General features: G+C 52.3%; 1 protein-coding gene across 1 annotated transcript in view; it reads left to right on the plus strand.

Moving 5' to 3' along the window:
* The window catches only part of LOC102487641 (ATP-binding cassette sub-family A member 17-like), a 105,360-nt gene that overhangs the window by 83,599 nt on the left and 1,482 nt on the right, over positions 1-20,279 (plus strand). Inside the window, 6 exon segments of the mRNA XM_027771011.1 lie at positions 7,027-7,205; positions 8,242-8,364; positions 9,115-9,309; positions 19,091-19,127; positions 19,130-19,265; positions 20,258-20,275. Of these exon segments, the coding sequence (XP_027626812.1) occupies positions 7,027-7,205; positions 8,242-8,364; positions 9,115-9,309; positions 19,091-19,127; positions 19,130-19,265; positions 20,258-20,275 (688 nt within the window).

Below are 20,279 nucleotides of genomic sequence, written 5' to 3' on the forward strand. Positions count from 1 at the left end.
TTTCTGTGTGGCTGGCAGGAGCTGTTTTCTCATGGGAAGAGCAAGCAGGTTTACAGAGGCAGCCAGCCATGTTGGGGTAAGGGAACAAAATGGACGAACAGTTGTTCGTGTGCAAGATCTGATATGTGGCCTTCCACACTCCCACATAGCTGGCTCTGGTTTGAGTCCCAGACCTGGCAGCCTGCTTTCTCACTTTTCCTCTCTCTCTTTCTCTCTTTCTCTCTCTCTCTCTCTCTCTGTGGTGAGTGCCTATATCAAAACATTTTAAAAATACTAATACTGATAAATATAATTCAATAAATACTTCCTTTTTAACATTTAAAAATTAATATTATTTTATTAACAAACCATAATTGTGTAAATACAATGTGATTTTCACATATGTGTACAATGTGGAATGATTCACCTTCCTTACTTCTCATTTTTCAAGGTGAGGACATTTGAAATTTATTCTCTTGGTTATTTATTTTTTTTAGAAATTTTTTGCCTTAGGGCATATGCAATTCCTGGTGAGAGAGATAGAGACAGTGAGAGGGAAAGTGACCAATCACCTTGTGGGGGAGGCACGCCCCAGCCCCTTTTCCTACATTCTCCTTCCAGGATATTGGGGATGCATGCATATGTGCCTGGCATGAGTTTCAAGACACTGGATATGGGACTCAAACCTCAGTCGACCACGTGGGAGTTCAGTGATATAACTGCTATGCCATCTGCTGATTATTTTAAGATGTACAGTACAGGTGCCAGCAGGTGGCATGGTGGTTAAGGCACTGGACTCCCACATGGACGAATACGTTCGAATTCCAGACCCATCGGCTTGAAAAACATGCTGGGTGCTTGTGTATGCATGCCCAAAATCCTGAGAGGAAAATGAAAGAGAAAGGGTTTCAGCACGGCCATTGAGGGGATGATTTTTTTAAAGACACACATGCCCTGTGGCAAAAACCTAAAAAAACCCCCGCACACAATATGTTATCACGGCCTATGTCACCCTGTTGTACAGCAGGGCTCAGAACGCACCCCTCCCGGTCCAGCCTCTGTGGCGCAGTTGGCAGCATACAGGACTGCAGTGGAAGCTATGCAGGGTGTACAGTGGTTCGGGCCCCTGGCCTGGTGGACCTGAAAATGCACCAGGCACATACACTGGAGGGCTGGAGGAAGGCCACGGCCGACTGAGCCCCTGGAACAGAGTGACTGAGCCCCTGGAGGGCCGGAGGAGGGCCTTGGTGCGGCTGAGCCCCTGGAACAGAGTGACTGAGCCCCTGGAGGGCCGGAGGAGGGCCTTGGTGCGGCTGAGCCCCTGGAGCAGAGTGACTGAGCCCCTGGAGAGCTGGGGGAGGGCCTCGGTGCAGCTGAGCCCCTGGAGGGCCGGAGGAGGGCCTCGGTATGACTGAGCCCTTGGAGGGTGCTTCTGTCACTCCCTGTGGGTGCATGTGCAGTATCGCTGCACCCTAAATTAAAAACAGAACAAAACAAAACACACAGCAGGTCCCAGTCAGCATCCAATAGGAGCCCTTGCTCTTAAAAATGGAAAACCAGGGGGCTAGTATGTGGCGTGGTGGTTAAGGCAGCTGAACTCCTACATGGCTGACCATGGTTTGAGTCCCAGACCTGGCAGCTTGCTTTCTCACTTTCCTTCTCTCTGTCTCTTTGGTCAACCTAAAAAAAAAAAAAAAAAAAAAAATTATAAAAGCAACAACAACGGAAAACCAGGAGCTGACAGGGGGCATGGTTTCTCACTTGTCCTCTTTCTCTCTCTGGTGAGCACACATGCCCTGGACTCCCACATGGCCGACCACAGTTCGAGTCCCAGACCTGAGGGCTTTCTTTCTTGCTTTTTCTCTCTCTCTCATTCTGTACCTCTCTGAGCAAATTAAAATGAATAAATAAAGTCAAACAAAATAATTCCTTAAAAAAATAAAAACTTTATTCGTCCTTACTGAGGCTTTGTATGCTTTGCTCAGTAACTCCCCCCTCGCCCTTCCCGCCACTCCAGCCTCAAGCAAGCAGCATTTTTCTGTCTGCTTCTATGGGTTCAGCGTTTCGGAGCCCCACACGTGAGTGAGGGCATGCGGCGTCCGGCTTCCATCCCGGCGTACTCGGCCAGGGTGATGCCGAGTCATCCGGAAAGTCCTGCCTCTCGCACTTAGGTCTCTAATTCACTCGTAACGGACGTTTTTGTCTAGGAGTCAGGCCTCATTTTATTGCCCACATGTATATGACATGAAATCTGACAAGCAGATTCTTTTTATTAATTATCTAATTTTATTTATTATTATTTTTTAAGTTTGCTATAGGGCATGTGTGCTCACCAGAGAGACAGAGAGAGAGAGAGGACAAGTGAGAAAGCAAGCTGCCAGGTCTGGGACTCAAACCATGTTGGCCCATGGGAGTCTAGGACCTTAACCAACAGGCCACCTACCAGCCCCAAGCAGATACTAACATGCACACAGAAACACAAAGGGCCAGGAATACGGGGGCTCTGGGAGGAGACGAGTGAGGGGAGCACGAGCTCCGTCAGCAGTGGTGGTGCTGGGCGTCGTAAGCGCTGGGCACAGCAGCCAGCGGGGGACAGGGAGTTTACACGCAGACCTCAAAGCCCGTGCAAGTCTGCACAGTACAATCCCATTTCCCTAAAATACCCCAAAGCTTCCAAAGTTGCATACCCGACTATGAGCAGTAATTAGGTCTCACAGGGACTGGGGTGATTTTTATTTCTTTCCATTTCTTAAACAGTTATTCTGTGTACATTTGCAATTACAGGACAACTTTTAAAAAAAAAATTATTTATTTTATTGTATTTGTTCATTCGTTTATTTTAATTTGACCAGAGAGAGACTGAGAGAGAGAAGAGGAGAAAGCGAGCCACCAGGTCCAGGACTCGAACCGTGTCAGCCATGTGGGAGTGTCCAGCACCTTAACCACCACACCACCTGCTCGTCCCTCAGGATACCATTTTATATATTCAATCTCACCTGGTAGGACAGATGCACAAGAAGAGCGAGTCAGGGCCCTGCAGAGCCACTAGCCTGTGTCTGGGAGCAGGGTCCCACATGGCCGGCCTTGGTTCGAATCCTGAACCCAGAGGCTTGAAATCCATGTCAGGTTCATGTGTGTGCATGGGCCAGACCGTGCCAAGATGGAGACGCGGAGGAGGAAGGGTTGTGGCATCAGCAGGCCGTGCTTGGGGCGGGGGTGGGGCGGGCGCTCTTTAGTGAGCACACACACCCTCCACCAATTAAAAGAGAGAAAGAGAAAGGAGAGCACAGATCACATAGGAATTTCATTAATATTAAATGATACTGTTTAATTCATAAAGAGGGCCAGCCCACGGCATGATGGTTAACGTGGCTGTATCCCAAATGGCCAGCCACGTTGTTCAAGTCCTGGGCCAGGCAGCTTGAGAACCCTCCCAGGCTTGTGTGTGCATGTGCAGAGCATGAGAGAGAGAGGCATGGAGGGAGAGGGTTGCAGTGGGACCATCCCCACGGGTGCTCTCTCTCTGGCGCACGCTCATGCCCTCTGGCAAATTGAAAAGAAAATCAATCACGCCGATATGTGTGCCCAAAATCCTAAGAGGTGAAGGGATTGAGGCATGGCCATTCCCTGGGGGTGATTTCTCTCTTTCTGTCTCTCTGTCTCTCTGTCTCTCTCTCCAGCGAGCACAGGCGCCCTAGAGCAATAACCTCTGTGTCTCTGTCTCTCTCCAGCAAGCACAGGCGCCTATAGCAATAACCTCTGACTCTCTGTCTCTCTCTCCAGCGAGCACAGGCGCCCTAGAGCAATAACCTCTGTGTCTCTGTCTCTCTCCAGCAAGCACAGGCGCCTGTAGCAATAACCTCTGTCTCTCTGTCTCTCTATCTCTCTCCAGCAAGCACAGGCGCCTATAGCAATAACCTCTGACTCTCTGTCTCTCTCTCCAGCGAGCACAGGCGCCTATAGCAATAACCTCTGTCTCTCTGTCTCTCTCTCCAGCGAGCATAGGTGCCCTATAGCAATAACCTCTGTCTCTCTGTCTCTCTCCAGCGAGCACAGGCGCCTATAGCCATAATCTCTGTCTCTCTGTCTCTCTCTCCAGTGAGCATAGGTGCCCTATAGCAATAACCTCTGTTGTCGGAGCCAGCAGGTAGCATGGCAGTTAGGTGCTGGACTCCCCTGGAGCGGGAACTTGGAGGCTCCCTCTCTCGCTCTCTCGCTCTCTCGTGAGCACATGTGCCCTATAGCAAACTTAAAAAAAATAATTTAAAAAAATGTACCCTGTGGAAGTAAGAGGCCTGATGTTGCAGAGGGAGATCACACGTCTGTACAACGACGTGTGCAGACGTCACAGGAGCTGCTCTGCCCGCATGCCCTGCGTGGCCAGCGTCACTAAGCAGCCCTAGTACACGAGAGCCAGGGGTGGCACACGGTGCCGGGAAGGTGAGCTGGGGACAGGGAGGCTGCACAGAGCCAGAACGGCAGTTTGCGCATGAGAACACACGTGGGCTTACTTCCTGCATGCCTGTCTTTTCCTGATGAGTGTGTATTTATTGTATAATTCAAAAATACATGTATTTAAAATGATTTTTGTTTTTGCTATAGGACACATACACTCTCCAGAGAGAGAGAGAGAGAGAGAGAGAGAGAAGGAAAGTGAGAAATTACCTCCCTGGGGAGATGGCAATGCCACAATCCCTTTTCCTCCATTCTCTTCAAGAGATCTTGGGCACTTATTACACATGCCTGGTGTGATTTTCTTTTCTTTCTTTCTTTCTTTTTTTTTTTTTTTAAGAATTATTTAATTTGGGGACCAGCAATTAGTATAATGGCTATGTCACTGGACTCCCACGTAGTCAACTGCGGTTCGTGTCCTGGACCCGGTGGCTTAAACTCACGCCGGACACATGTGCGTGCGTGCCCAAGATCCCGAGAGGAGAATGGAGGAGAAGGGATTGCGGCGTGGCCATCCCCCCTGGGGGGTGACTTCTCGCTTTCTGTCTCTCTGTCTCTCTCTCTGTCTTTCTGGCGAGTGCACATGCCCTGTAGCAAAAACCTCTCAAAGAAAAAAAAAAAAGAATAGAAAAAGAAAAAATAATTATTTCTTCTGATTAATTATTACTATTTTTTTTAAATTTGCTATAGGGCACATGTGCTCACCAGAGACAGAGAGAGAGCGTGAGAGAAAGTGAGAAAGGAAGCCTCCAGGTCTAGGACTCAAACCATGGTTGGCTATGTGGGAGTCCCGTGCCTCGACCACCATGCCACCTGCTGGCCCTGCCAGGTGTGGTTTTCAAGCCACTGGGTCTGGGATTTGAACCATGCAGTCGGCCAAGTGGGAGTCTAGCAGCTTAACCTTCACCACCTGCTGGCCCTAAGAGGACACTTTTCAGGTGGGTCAGACAGAGAATGGCAGCTCCTACGTGTGTCACGCAAGCGGTCAGCGAAAATCGCAGCGTGAGTGACCATCGGTAGGAGACGAACCCGGGAGGGCTTTTATTTTAGTTATTGTTTAAGGTTTTTGCCACAGGACACAGGCACTTGCCAGAGAGAGAGAGAGAGAGAGAGAGAGGAAATGTGAGAAATCACCCCCAGGGAGAACAGCCATGCGGTAATCCCCGTTCCTCCATTCTCCTCCTGGGGCTTTGGGCTTGTACCCACATGCACTCAGCATCATTTTAGGCTGCTGGGTCCGGACTTAAACCATGGGCGGTTTTGTAGGAGTCCAGTGCCTGGACCACCACACTACCTGCTGGCCCTCGGTCTCTCTCTTTTTTTTTTTTTTTTTTTAAGAATATTTTTTAAAAAATCTTTTATTAGGGACCAGCAGTTAGCATAATGGCTATGTCACTGGACACTCACATAGTCAACCGCGGTTCGCGTCCCAGACCCAGTGGCTTAAAATTCACACCGGGCGCGTGTGCGTACGTGCCCAAGATCCCGAGAGGAGAATGGAGGAGAAGGGACTGTGGCGTGGCCATTCCCCCTGGGGGGTGATTTCTCGCTTTCTGTCTCTCTGTCTCTCTCTGTCTGGTGAGCGTATGTGCCCTATAGCAAAAACCACTCAAAAAAAAAAAAAACTTTTATTCATTGTCTTTATTTATTTTTTTATTTATTTAAAGTTGACCAGAGAGAGACAGAGAAAGGGAAAATGAGAAAGCAATCTTCCAGGTCTGGGACTCAAACCATGGTCAGCTATGGGAGTCCAGGCCACCCTTAACCACCATGCCACCTACCAGCCCAGCCTTTTATTTTTATCGACAAAGAAAACGCATGTATTTGTCGTGTGCTGTACAACATGAGGAACGCTTCGATTTACTGCGTTACTTGGTTATGTCAAGGAGGACAAGACACTCCCATTCAGGCCAGTGATGGCGTGGTGGTGAAGGCAGCTGGGTCCCGCATGCCAACCGCACGGTCCGGGTCCCAGGCTGGGCACATGTGCATGCGTGCACGCCGGAAATCCCGACAGGAGAAAGGACAGAGGACGATTGTGGTGCGGCCATCCACCCTGGGGGTGCTTTCTCACTTTCCCTTTCTCGCTCTCTGCCCCCTCTCATGAGCACACCTGCCCTACGGCAAATTAAAAAGAAAAAATTATTTATTTATATAGATAATATAAATATATATAGGATTTTATATAGTCCTCAGAAAAGGCATGACATAATTTTCTATGTGAAACTGTGTCATGACTTCCTATGACCCAATAGGATTCATGTTTACCATTTGCTGGGTTGCAGTAACAGCATTCATGGTAATAATCCTTCCTTTTTTTAAAGAATTACTTTATTATTTAATTGTACTTCTTCTTATTATTATTTTAGTTGGAGCAGAGAGAGAAAGAGATTGGGGGGAAGTGAGAAAGCAAGTCACCAGGTCCGGGACTTGAACTGGTGGGAATCCAGTGCCGTAACCACCATACCACCTGCCAGCCCCAATAATCCTTCTTTTAAATGATACTTGTGATAGGAATTTGCCTACTCTATTGAAAAGTGGAAAATGGCTTTGAGAACCACACGAAGGGTGGTAACTGTGTCTGCCCCGCGTCAGCGGAGGGCTATGTGGTCCAGGAGAACATCTACGCCTGGGAGTCCCTGGGCATGGGGAAGTACCTGGCGGCGCTGGCTGTCTCAGGACCGCTGCTCATCACCCTGCTGCTCATCGTCGAGACCAACACGCTCTGGAGACTGAGGACTGGGCTTGCTGGCTTCTACAGGAAGCACACTTTGGTGAGTGGGTCGGACACTAAGGCGCTGAGGAGCAGGTCCAGGCCCGGCCTCCGCAGCTTCTCCCTAGGTCTGTGGCTGCCTTGAGTCTCAGCATCAGAGGGACCACTGGCTCCTTCTCAGACAGAGAGATGACAGCCTATGCCTAGGGACCCCCAGAGAGGCAGAGCAACTCAGGCTGGCCACCTGAAATGCTTCCAGGCCTGCTAGTCAGCCACGCAGAAACAAGACCCCCCGGCTTCCGAAAACCCATCCCCGGACACCCGTTCTCCGCGGCCGTCCACGATCCAGGCAGGGAAAAGGTCTTTGTCAGCTCTTGATCTGATTATCTTCCAGAGGTCAAAAAATTATCCTTCGGGGCCCAGCAGGTGGTGTCTGGTTAAGGTGCTGGACTCCCACACGGCCAGGCGCGGGTCAAGTCCCAGACCTGGCAGCAGGCTTTCTCACTCTCTCCCTCTCTCTCTCTCTGTCTCTTGCTAGTGAGCATATATATCTTGTCACGAATTGAAAAATAATAGTAATGATAAATAAAATGAAATAATTTTTTAAAAAAGAAAGTTGTCTTTTCTTTATATTTCATCTCCTTTCATTTTTTAAAAGTTCTTTCTTTCTTGAGAGAGGGAGGAAGCAAGGTGCTCTCGGCGGGGTCTTGTTGTACCGTGGTCCCACCTCCACCAGCCCCCCGGCCGCCCAGGGTCACGAGCGTGCCTGTGAGTCTGACCTGGGACCCGCCTAGCCCTCCCACGTGGCCCTGTGCCACGACACTGCGCCTTTGATCACAGGGCCACATCCCCAGGCTTCCCGCCAAGTGTCCATGTCCACCGTATCGCGGACACATCGGTGACGCAGCCCGACCTCGTATGAAACACCTGCATTGCTCCCGGGATGGGCGAGGCGGGGCGGGGGCGTGTGTGAGAACCGAGGTGGCTGGCGTGCCTTCGAGGCCTTCCCAGGGAGAGCCCAGCCCAAGGTTTCCCCTGGCTCTACCTCCTACCTTTGCAAAAACCGTCCCGTTTTCCATCCTTGTCTGGGAATGTAGGCCGAGGTGCAGAATGTGGCGTTGTCTGAAGACCAAGATGTGAAGGAGGAGGCGGAAGCCGTCAAGACCCACTTGGAAGCGCTGCGTGAGAGGAACCCACTGGTCGTCAAAGAGGTGTCGAAGGTAGGAGCAGGCGTGGCTCTCGGAAGTCAAGGCTGTGGCGCTTTTCTTTTGGAGAGGTTTTTGCTATAGGGCGCGTACGCTCGCCAGACAGACAGACAGAGAAATAGATCACTCCCCAGGGGGGATGGCCACGCCACAATCCCTTCTCCTCCATTCTCCAATATCTTGGGCACGCACGCCCCGCCCAGCGTGAGTTTAAGCCACAGGATCTGGGACTCGAACTGCGGTCAGTTACATGGGAGTCCAGTGACATAGCCATTACACTAACTGCTGGTCCCAAGACTGTTACTCTTACAGTCTGCCATAGGGCGCTGGGCCATTCGCAGAAGGAACTGGCCGGCACTAGGGGGCCAGCCTGCGGCACTTAGAGAATTAGCAGACTCGGTTTCCAGGTCACCGGCCCAGAGCGAGGCTTCCTGCAGGACGAATCCCATCGGAGTTGCTTTGTGTACCCAGAGACAGAAACAAGCGCTTCAGCCCTCCACTGTTCTCTGCCAGCCCCTGGGAGACAAAGGAGCCAGAGCCATGAACCCCGAGACCGTGACTGGCCCTTTCCTGGGTGTAGAGGACCACACGTGGGGGCCACAGTGGGCACGAGGGCCCCTTCGCCTTCCTGAGGGCAGGGACAATAGGACCGAGAGCCTTCACTCAGGACCTTTGTAAGAGCACACGCCTGGACCGAGGACAGCTGGGGCCCCAGCCACGGTCCAGAACGCCGGCCGCCCCACCGCTGTCGCGTCTGTGTCCCAGGTCTATGTCAAGAACGCGCCCCTGCTGGCCGTGAACACGGTGTCCTTCACTGTCCAAGCAGCGGAGTGCTTTGGCCTTCTCGGCGTCAACGGAGCCGGGAAGACGTCCATCTTCAGAATGCTGACCGGCGAGACGCCCATCACCTCCGGAGATGCCTTTATCAGGGGCCTCAGTATCAGCGCCAAAGTGAGGAAGGTAGGCATGGGCAGGCACTGGGGGTGACATGGGGCTCCGCAGAGGGGCCGGGTGGGACTGCCCTCACATCCCCATGCACCAGCTCGCCTGCGGCCCTCAGACCCCCAGCCCTGCTGAGACCACTTCTCTGAGCTCCCCACCGGCCAGCCGACGAGCTGCTCCCTCACATGAGCTCTTGACCCTCCCCCGGGTCCCCCAGAGTGTCTCCATGCCCTACCTCCCTCTCCCCCGGGCTTCCCAGGGCGTGAGTGGCATGCACCCTCACGGCCTCCAGGCAGCAAGAGCAGGCCGTGGACGGTCCCTCTGGGGCAGCTCCTGGGCCTCTCCGCCCTGGTCTTTAGGATTCACCCTGGACAAGGGCTCCCATGTCCGTCTGCATCTTGCTCGAAGTCTCTCTGCGGCAGCCCATGGTGCCGGCTGCTTCCTCAAGGTCCAGCCTCCTCCCTCTCTGGCCCTCTGTAGCGTCCTGCTCAGAACCTTTCGGTCATGGCCCGTTAGGTCAGTGTTGCCTGGGGCCGCGCCTTTGGCCCACCGTCATACTTACTCTGCTCCGGCTGCCCCTGGCAGGGCCTAGCCACTGCCCTGACCCCCACTACCGTCACCGCGTGTTTTCCGAGGAGTCCCAGTCCGACTCCGACATGTGCTTCAGACCAACCGACAGGTGCCTCACAGTCAGCCTTCCTGGGAAGCGCACAAGTGGAACGCAGATGTATTTGCTACCCCTTGGTCTTGACCCTGTCCTTGGGGGTCTTCCTCAACATGGACACAGATTCAATGAGACGCTGTTGGACTCTTAGAATGTACCTCGGTTGTGCTCAACCCAGTGGCTCTCACTTTCAGAGCCGTCCTGCAGTGAGGTCAGCGTGACAGCAGGAGGTGTGATAGGCCGGGGTTCTGCGCTGCAGAGGCCGGGGCAAAGCCATGCTCTTGCCGGTAACTGTATCGCAGCGGCCTCGAAGGCTCTGAGATGTTCCGAGAGGAAGCACGAGAGCCCACACAGACTAGTTTCAGAACACGTGCTTCTCTGGTTTTAAGGGGTTTTTTCCTTTTTCCTTTTTTTTGCTATAAGGCATGTGCATGCACTGGAGAGAGACAGAGACACAAGGAGAGAAGGAAAGTGAGAGATCATCCCCAAGGTGAGATGGCCACGCTGCAGTCCCTTCTCCTCCTGGGATTGTGGGCATGTGTGCACATGACTCCAATGTTATTTTTTCAAGCTCGCCAGGTCCAGGACTTGAACCGTGAAGTCAGCCATGTGTGATCCAGGGCCCTAGCCAGCATGCTACCTGCTGACCCCAGAACCCACGTATAAATTCCCTGGTATACATAGCTTTATTGAACAAGCACAGCCGGTGTAAGCCTCTCAGGGCCATGAGACACCTACTAACTGCTCGAGGGTTTGTTATCTGCAGATCAGGGGCGCAGTCTGCTGATGGCAGGCGTGGGGCTCCCATCAGCTACCTGGTTGGACCGGGAATTAACAGGTCTGTGTCGAGGCTTCCGTAAGCTAGCAAGTGAGCAGGGCTTTACTGGGGCAGGGGTGAGGAGAGGAGAGGGCCGAGGCCCAGGGAGGGGACAGCGGGAGGTTGGGGCTGAGGGCTGAGGGCCACTCTTCCTGCTCACGTGACAGGGATTGGTGCTGGGCTGCCGGGGACAGGAAGCGCCTGGGGAGCACGTCGTTTCTGTGAGTTGAGAGCCTGCAGGGCTGCGCCCCAGATGTGGCCTGGCCTGCCCGTAGTCAAGCCCGTGCGCTGGTCCCAAGCTGCTGGGCCCCATCAGCCTCCGAAGTGAGTGCTCCCAGTCTCCCAGGAGAAACAATGGAAGTCTTCTCTAGAGGAAAGTAACATTACCCTCGGCCTCAAATGATAAAAGACAACTGTCCTGGGACCAGCAGATGGCTACTGGTTACAGCACTGGGCTCTCATGAGGTCCATGTGGTTCGAGTCCCGGACCCAGTGGCTTAAAGCTCATGCCAGGCGTATGTGCATGCCTGCCCAAAATCCTGAAAGGAGAATGGAGGAGAAGGGATTGCGGCGTGGCCTTCCCTACTGGGAGGTAATTTCACACGTACTTTCTGTCTCTCTCTGTCTCCCCAGCGAGTGCACGTGCCCTATAGCAAAAATCTCTCTTTCTAAAAAAAAAAAAGACAACAGTCCTCCTATCCCAGCTGAACCACCCAGCCAAGCTGCTCCCAGATTCCTGGTCTGACCCATGGAGACCATGAGATAAAATTACAGCTGAGGCAGCCAATGGCGGGGTGGGGAAGGCAGCCGGGGGAAAAGTGAAGGCAGCTGGGGCAAAAGCCCGAGAGGAGAAGGGGTTGCAGCCACCCCCGGGGAGTGCTCTCTCACTTCCCTTCTCTCTCTCTCTGGCGAGTGCACATACCCTACAGCAGAGTCAGAAACGACACCTAAGCTCTAGAACAGTGTGCCATGCAGCAGCGTGTAAATAACATATAAATAAATAATGAGGAAGGGAGAGCGGGAGAGCGCATAGGACGAGGCAGGTGGACCTGGACGGGGCCCCTCTGAAATCTACTGGGGCTCGTGTAGAAGGTACGAGCCTGGGGGCTGGGTAAAACACAGCGTGCTGCGAGGCTGTCCCACATGGGAGGGTCCTGGGTTCGTATCCGGGGAACTCCCTAAGCACACGGGAGTGCTCTCTCTCTCTGCTTCTGTCTCTGTCTCTCTTATCATGGAAGAAAAAATCTTGAAAAAGTAAAAAGGTATGGGCCTTATTCCTTAAGCTCAGATGATGAGAATGTTTTATTGGGTTATTGGGAAAGTCATGGCGTATTCTTCTGTATTATTTAAAATGAAGTGACGTCGGCCTACAAGGCCCTCACCCTCCCAGCTGGCTAGTTGTCCTGGGACCTGTGTACACGGTGCCTCCCGGCAGCCGACGGGGACTCGCTGCTGGAGATGCGGGGTTTACTGATGTCGTTTGCCTCAGCCCTGCCTCTCTCTGCTCCACCGCGAGCCCGCACCCAGCCAGCCCTAACTAGCCGTACCCTGCTCACTTCCTTTGTGGGCCTCCTGCCAGCCACACTTACCTGCACAGGTTTTTAAATTATTTATTTAATTTTACTAATTATTATTATTTTAATTTGACCAGAGAGAGACAGGGGTGAGAGGGCAAGTGAGAAAACAAGCCACCAGGTCTGGGTCTCGAACCGTAGTCAGCCATGTGGGAGCCCATCCCCTTAACCACTATGGCCCCTGCTGGCTCCTCCACGCTGTTGTAAGCATCTTAGGTGGCGTGGTGGTTAAGGGCGCTGGACTCCACATGACGGACCGTGGTTCAAGTCTCGGACCTGGCTCGCTTGCTCTCTCTCTCACTCTGTCCCTCTTTGGTCAAATTAAAGTTAAATAAAAATTATTATTTTAAAAACCCCACATTCGTATCAGAGTCACCTGCTTTTCTAGAAATCAGCAGCAGCTCCTGAGAGGCCAGGTTACAGGAACAGGAGACTCACTCACTGCCTTGGCTCCATAGCCCCAGGGAGGGCGGTCGGTCCACGGGCCACAGCGTGTGTGCGGGCTCCTTGCCTCTCCTTCGGAGCCGTCTCAGGTGACAGGTGTGCATTCCCTTCAACCCAGGTGAGTGAGAAACGCAGCATTTCAGGGCCAGCGGGCGGCATAGTGGTATGGCACTGGACTCCCACATGGTCGACATACTTAGAGTCCCAACACAGCAACCTGAAACTCGTGCCGGGCGCGCGTGCGTGCGTGCCCAAGATCAAGAGAGGAGAATGGAGGAGGAGGGATTGTGCATGGCCACCCCCCCGAGGGGTGATTTCTCACTTTCTGTCTCTCTCTGTCCAACAAACATACACACCTTATAGCAAAAATCTCAAAAGAAAAAAAAAAGAAAAAGAAAAAAGAGAGAAAGAAACATTACATTTCTTCGTTTTCTTTCAATCAAATCACATTTTCAAGCCCTCTATACCTAAATTGGTTCAAAAAATAGAAACTTGCATAGGCTAAGACTGGAGGTAAAATTGAAGTGACAGTCAAAGATCTACCCCTTAGAAGACCCTGGGCTGGGGCCAGCAGGTGGTGTAGGTGGCAGTGAGTAGGCACTGGACTCCCACATGGTCAACCAGGGTTTGAGTCCTGGACCCGATGACTTGAAACTCATGCCAGGCACATGCCCAAAATCCCGAGTGGAGCAGGGAGCAGGGGAAGGAGTGTGTGTGTGGTGGTGGAGGGGGGGCGGGTTATGGTGTGGCCATCCTCCCTAGGGGGCTAATTTCTCACTTTCTGTCTCTCTCTGCCTCTCCAGCAAGTGCACATGCCCTATAGCAAAAATATCTATAAAAAAATTCAAAAAAAAAAAAAAAAAAAAAAACAGCCCAGGTCTGAGGGGACTAACTGGAGCCCTAGAGCTGCCGGCTTCCTTCTCATGTGACCCACTCGGAAGTTTGGGGCTCGTGGAGTGCCTTCCAGCCATCCATGATCGCAGAAAGCAGACAAAGGGTGCCCAGCTCGAGCTCAGGCCCACCGCCCAGGCACGCAGCAGCCGAGTGAGACTGGCGGTGTGAAAGCAGCAGAGCGTCACAAGCACAGGAGACAGGTCCAGTCAGGTGCAGCCCAGGGAGCCGGTCACGGGCCAGCGGCGGTCACCGTGCGAGATCGCCAACAGGACTAGCTGGCTCCACGGTGCAGCCCTGACGTGCTGCTCAGGAGGAGCCAGGTCCATGGTGGCCACAGTTCATGTGGCTGGCCCAGGCCACGTGACGCACCTGAGGCATGCACGTGAAGCCACGATCCTGCAGGCTGAGGACAGTGCGACCAGATCGTGGGGAGGGCACTCCTCTCCCTCTGCCCCGTGTGAGCACACATGCTCTATCGTGAATGGAAGAAAAAGCAAGGGCACGGTCTTAGCGCTTATTTAAAACTCACCAATACACATCATCACCTGGATAGCTTACAGGAGGGATTATTTATTTGTTTATTTATTTATTTTTGGACAGGTTTATGCTATAGGGTGTGTGCACTCACCAGACAGAGAGATAGAAAGCGAGAAATCATCCCCCGGGGGGATGGCCACGCTGTAATCCCTTCTCCTCCAGTCTCCTCTCGGGATCTTGGGCACACATGCACATGCACCCGGCGTGAGTTTAAGCCATGGGTCTGGGACTCGAACCATGGTCAACTATGTGGGAGTCCAGCAACATAGCCATTACGCCAATTGCTGGTCCCAATATTTATTAATAGATGCTGGAGTCAGCGTGGTTTGAGTCCTGGACCTGGTGGCAATTTAGAAAATAATAATAATGAGGGTCCAGCTGACGGCATAGCAGTTATGTTGCTGGACTCCCGTGGCCGACTACAATTTGAGTCCCAGATCCGGTGACTTGAAAATCACACCAAGCATGTGTACATGCATGCCCAAGATCCCAGGAAGAGAATAGGGGAAAAGGGACTATGGTGTGGCCATCCTCCCTTGGGGCGGGGGGGTTGATTTCTCACTTTCCCTCTCACCATCTCTGTCTCTCTATGACAAGTGTGTGCACCCTAAGGTTAAAAAAAAACACTTGGGGCTGGCAGGTGGCATGGTGGTTAAGGGTGCTGGACTCCTACATGGCCAACCAGGATTCGAGTCCTGGACCTGGTGGCTTGCTTTCTCACTTTCTCTCTCTCCCTCTCTCTCCATGTCCCTCTATGGTCAAATTAAGAATAAATAGGCAGACCAGCAGTTAGCGTAATGGCTATGTCACTGGACTCCCACATAGTCAAACGCGGGTTAAGTCCCGGACCTGGCAGCTGGAGAATTGCACTGAGCATATGTAATTGCATGCCCAGAATCCCAGGAAGAGAATGGAGGAGAGGGAATTGCAGTGTAACCATCCCCCCTGGGGGATAGTTTCTTGTTTTTTACTCACTTTCCCTGTCTCTCTTCTCTTTGTCAAGTGCGTGTGCCCTATGGCAAAAACCTTAAAAAAAATACATAATGACCCCTTCCCCCTTATTCTTGAGTTTAAGGAGTGTTATGGCTTATAAACTATAGCAGTCATTTGTGACCCTAGTGAGTCACCAGGACACAGCCCCACATGCTTTGGCTAAGGAAATAAATACGCGAAATGGGGGGGAGTGTGAGAAAGCCACCAGCTCTGGGACTCTAACCACCGTCAGCCACCTGGGTGTCCAGTGCCCTAACCACCACGCCACCTGCTGGCCCTCACTTATGTTTTAAAATATTCTTAACAAACTAGAAGAAATGTTTAAATAATTTGATAAAGGGCTGGAGGGTAGTTAATGTGCTGAACACCCACATGGCCAACTGCAGTTCAAGTCTAGGACCTAGCAACTTGCTGTCTCATGTTCTCTCTCTCTGTCTCTTTCTGGTTAGCGTGCATGCCCTATAGCAAATTTAACAATAATAACAAAATAATAAAAATAATAATAAATAAAATTATAATTATTTTTCCTTTTTTTAGAGAGATTTTTGCCATAAGGCGTATGTGCTCATTGGAGAGACAGAGAGACAGAAGGCGAGAAATCACCCCCAGGGGGAATAACCATGCTGCAATCCCTTCTCCTCTTGGAATTTTGGGCATGCATGCCCATGGTCCTGTTGTGAGTTTTAGGTTGCCAGGTCCAGGACTTGAACCATAGTCAACTATGTGAGAATCCAATAACATAACCATTATGCCATCTGCTAGTCCCTTAAATAACTCTTTTTTAAAATGAATAGCTCGATAAAGGCAATCCATCAAAAATCTTCATATTTAATAGTGAACCCTGGAGCATCCTCATTCAAGAAATGTGTCTTTGTTCTGGGCAGTTCCTACAAGACCTGGAGACCTGTTTCCAGGGAGCTTTGGCTGGGGCCCAAAGCCTGGCCCCAGTGGTGTGAAGTTTCTGCAGACATTCTTCCATGGTGACAGCCCTCCCCCTCTTCCCTAAGCACACACTCCAGGTGGTTTTCGGTCTTGCTCCCATCCTCCCCTCTCCAACCTGAGGCAGTGGAGCCCAGAGCTGTCCAGCTGCTTGAAGGAAAGGAGGACAAAGGGAAAAATAGGAATAGGATGGGAAAAATGGGTATTTGGGGCCAGCAAGTGGCATGTGGCTAAGGCACTGGACCCACATGGCCAACTCTATTCAAGTTAAGGCACTGGACCCCACATGGCCAACTCTATTCAAGTTAAGGCACTGGACCCCACATGGCCAACTCTATTCAAGTTAAGGCACTGGACCCCACATGGCCAACTCTATTCAAGTTAAGGCACTGGACCCCACATGGCCAACTCTATTCAAGTTAAGGCACTGGACCCCACATGGCCAACTCTATTCAAGTTAAGGCACTGGACCCCACATGGCCAACTCTATTCAAGTTAAGGCACTGGACCCCACATGGCCAACTCTATTCAAGTTAAGGCACTGGACCCCACATGGCCAACTCTATTCAAGTTAAGGCACTGGACCCCACATGGCCAACTCTATTCAAGTTAAGGCACTGGACCCCACATGGCCAACTCTATTCAAGTTAAGGCACTGGACCCCACATGGCCAACTCTATTCAAGTTAAGGCACTGGACCCCACATGGCCAACTCTATTCAAGTTAAGGCACTGGACCCCACATGGCCAACTCTATTCAAGTTAAGGCACTGGACCCCACATGGCCAACTCTATTCAAGTTAAGGCACTGGACCCCACATGGCCAACTCTATTCAAGTTAAGGCACTGGACCCCACATGGCCAACTCTATTCAAGTTAAGGCACTGGACCCCACATGGCCAACTCTATTCAAGTTAAGGCACTGGACCCCACATGGCCAACTCTATTCAAGTTAAGGCACTGGACCCCACATGGCCAACTCTATTCAAGTTAAGGCACTGGACCCCACATGGCCAACTCTATTCAAGTTAAGGCACTGGACCCCACATGGCCAACTCTATTCAAGTTAAGGCACTGGACCCCACATGGCCAACTCTATTCAAGTTAAGGCACTGGACCCCACATGGCCAACTCTATTCAAGTTAAGGCACTGGACCCCACATGGCCAACTCTATTCAAGTTAAGGCACTGGACCCCACATGGCCAACTCTATTCAAGTTAAGGCACTGGACCCCACATGGCCAACTCTATTCAAGTTAAGGCACTGGACCCCACATGGCCAACTCTATTCAAGTTAAGGCACTGGACCCCACATGGCCAACTCTATTCAAGTTAAGGCACTGGACCCCACATGGCCAACTCTATTCAAGTTAAGGCACTGGACCCCACATGGCCAACTCTATTCAAGTTAAGGCACTGGACCCCACATGGCCAACTCTATTCAAGTTAAGGCACTGGACCCCACATGGCCAACTCTATTCAAGTTAAGGCACTGGACCCCACATGGCCAACTCTATTCAAGTTAAGGCACTGGACCCCACATGGCCAACTCTATTCAAGTTTGGACCTGGACCAACCTGGCCAACTCTATTCAAGTTTGGACCTTGACCCACCTGGCCAACTCTATTCAAGTTAAGGCACTGGACCCACATGGCCAACTCTATTCAAGTTTAGGCACTGGACCCACATGGCCAACTCTATTCAACTTAAGGCACTGGACCCACATGGCCAACTCTATTCAAGTTTGGACCTGGACCCACATGGCCAACTCTATTCAAGTTAAGGCACTGGACCCCACATGGCCAACTCTATTCAAGTTAAGGCACTGGACCCACATGGCCAACTCTATTCAAGTTTAGGCACTGGACCCACATGGCCAACTCTATTCAACTTAAGGCACTGGACCCACATGGCCAACTCTATTCAAGTTTGGACCTGGACCCACATGGCCAACTCTATTCAAGTTAAGGCACTGGATCCCACATGGCCAACTCTATTCAAGTTAAGGCACTGGACCCACATGGCCAACTCTATTCAAGTTTGGACCTGGACCCACATGGCCAACTCTATTCAAGTTAAGGCACTGGATCCCACATGGCCAACTCTATTCAAGTTAAGGCACTGGACCCACATGCACAACTCTATTCAAGTTTGGGCATCAAGTTTGGACCTGGACCCACCTGGCCAACTCTATTCAAGTTTGGACCTGGACCCACATGGCCAACTCTATTCAAGTTAAGGCACTGGACCCACATGGCCAACTCTATTCAAGTTAAGGCACTGGATCCCACATGGCCAACTCTATTCAAGTTTGGACCTGGACCCACCTGGCCAACTCTATTCAAGTTTGGACCTGGACCCACATGGCCAAGTCTATTCAAGTTTGGACCTGGCAGCTTGAAAAACAAGCTGGGTGCACGTGCACGCCCAGGGTCCCGACCAGGATCCCGAGAAGAGAGTGGAGAAGGGACTGGGGAGTGGCCATCCTCCCTGGGGGGTGATTTCTCACTTTCTGTCTGTCTATGCAACAAGTACATGCGCCCTATAGCAAAGAAAAATCTCTCTATAAAGAGAAAACCTATTTACAGACAAGATGTCCGCTAGAAAATATTTCTAGAACAGGGAAAGATTAGAGTGAGTCTCCTCACTGACCAGCCCCTTCGAGTGTGACCCCTAAGATGAAGGCGCTGGGCACTGAGGTTTCAGGCCGGATGAGCAGGAGCAGCCAGCCCTCACACGTGCACCCCCAGTTAGGCCGCCGTGGCCCAGGCTCCCCATGTCACTGCAGTCCCCCAGGGTGGCCCATTTGCCGTGCATACGTCTGTTTGCTGGGGGGTGGGGGTAGGCTGGACCGGGACAAGGCCCCCACCTGGACGGAGGCTCAGACTGGGCGGGAGACATCTGACTCACCTGTTCTCCGGCTGCGCTCTGACCCCAGGTGCGGCGGTGGATCAGCTACTGTCCGCAGTTCACCGCCTGACGGGCCGTGAGCCGCTGGTCATGTATGCCCGAATCCAGGGCATCCCTGAGCGCCACATCGGGACCTGCGTGGACCAGATTCTGGAGGACTTGGTCATGGGCACGCACGCGCACAAGCTGGTGAAGGCCTACAGGTGAGGTGGGGTGCCCTCGCCCGGCCGCCAGCCCCGCAGGAGGGACGCGGGTCAAAGCCCTCTGCGGCATGGCGTGGTGGCCTGGGCTGCCCCGGGCATCTCTTCGGCTGGTCCTGGGCTCCTGAGGAGACCTGGGACCAGTTCACACGTCTGAGGACTGGCAGGTGCCCCAGCTGATGTTCTTGCCGGGATTGGCTGAGAACAGGCCTTTCTCCTGGCCTCGCCCAGGGCCTTCCACGTGGTAGGTTTGCATTTCAAGCCCGCTGCTGCCTCACCCTGCTGTGTCTGCCAGCCCGGTGCTGGGGTTCTGCCGAGGAGCCCGGGTACTAGGCGTCTGTTTACTCCCAGGCTCCACCGACTCCAGGCAGCTTCAGCCCACACGCTGGCAGGGCCTGGGGACGCCCACACCAGGGTCAGGAGCTCCTCGGCAAAGTGGGCCCAGAGACCAGTACTGATGTCCTGGGTGTTCCCCTCTCTCCGGCTTCTGCCCCTCCAGCAGGGCTCCGTCTCCGGGCCCCTTTGAAGATCTAGCGAGCTCACACTTGCAAAGCACTGGTAAATGCTGTATGAAGGGACCTCGAAAGTTCAGGGAAAATGCGTATTTCAAAACAGCTATGCATGGATTTCAAAGTGGCTTTTTTTGCCCCAAAATAAATATGTGCTTTAATTCCATTTTTCCATGACTTTTTGAGTTCCCTCATATATGTGTTTAAAAAAAAAAAACAAAAAACGCGAGCTCAAATGGTTCTGTGCCCTTATTACTGGATGGAGAGGATGCCCCCCTCCCAGTGCCCGCAGGGACCTTGCAGCGGCTGGTCTCCGTGCCCAGGAGAATGACGCGCCCAAGTGGGCAATCCAAACCAGTCCAGCCCTGGCTATGGGAGGTGGGGCACTCCTGAACAGAGGAGGGAGAGGCTGTTGCTCCAGCAGCTCACTCGGCCCTGGACATTGACGACTGCCACTCACTGCCACTTTCCCACCCTCTGCCCCAGCGGCGGCAACAAGCGGAAGCTC

The sequence above is a fragment of the Tupaia chinensis genome, unplaced genomic scaffold (assembly GCF_000334495.1).
Source record: "Tupaia chinensis unplaced genomic scaffold, TupChi_1.0 Scaffold000178_1, whole genome shotgun sequence".
NCBI lineage: Eukaryota > Metazoa > Chordata > Mammalia > Scandentia > Tupaiidae > Tupaia > Tupaia belangeri.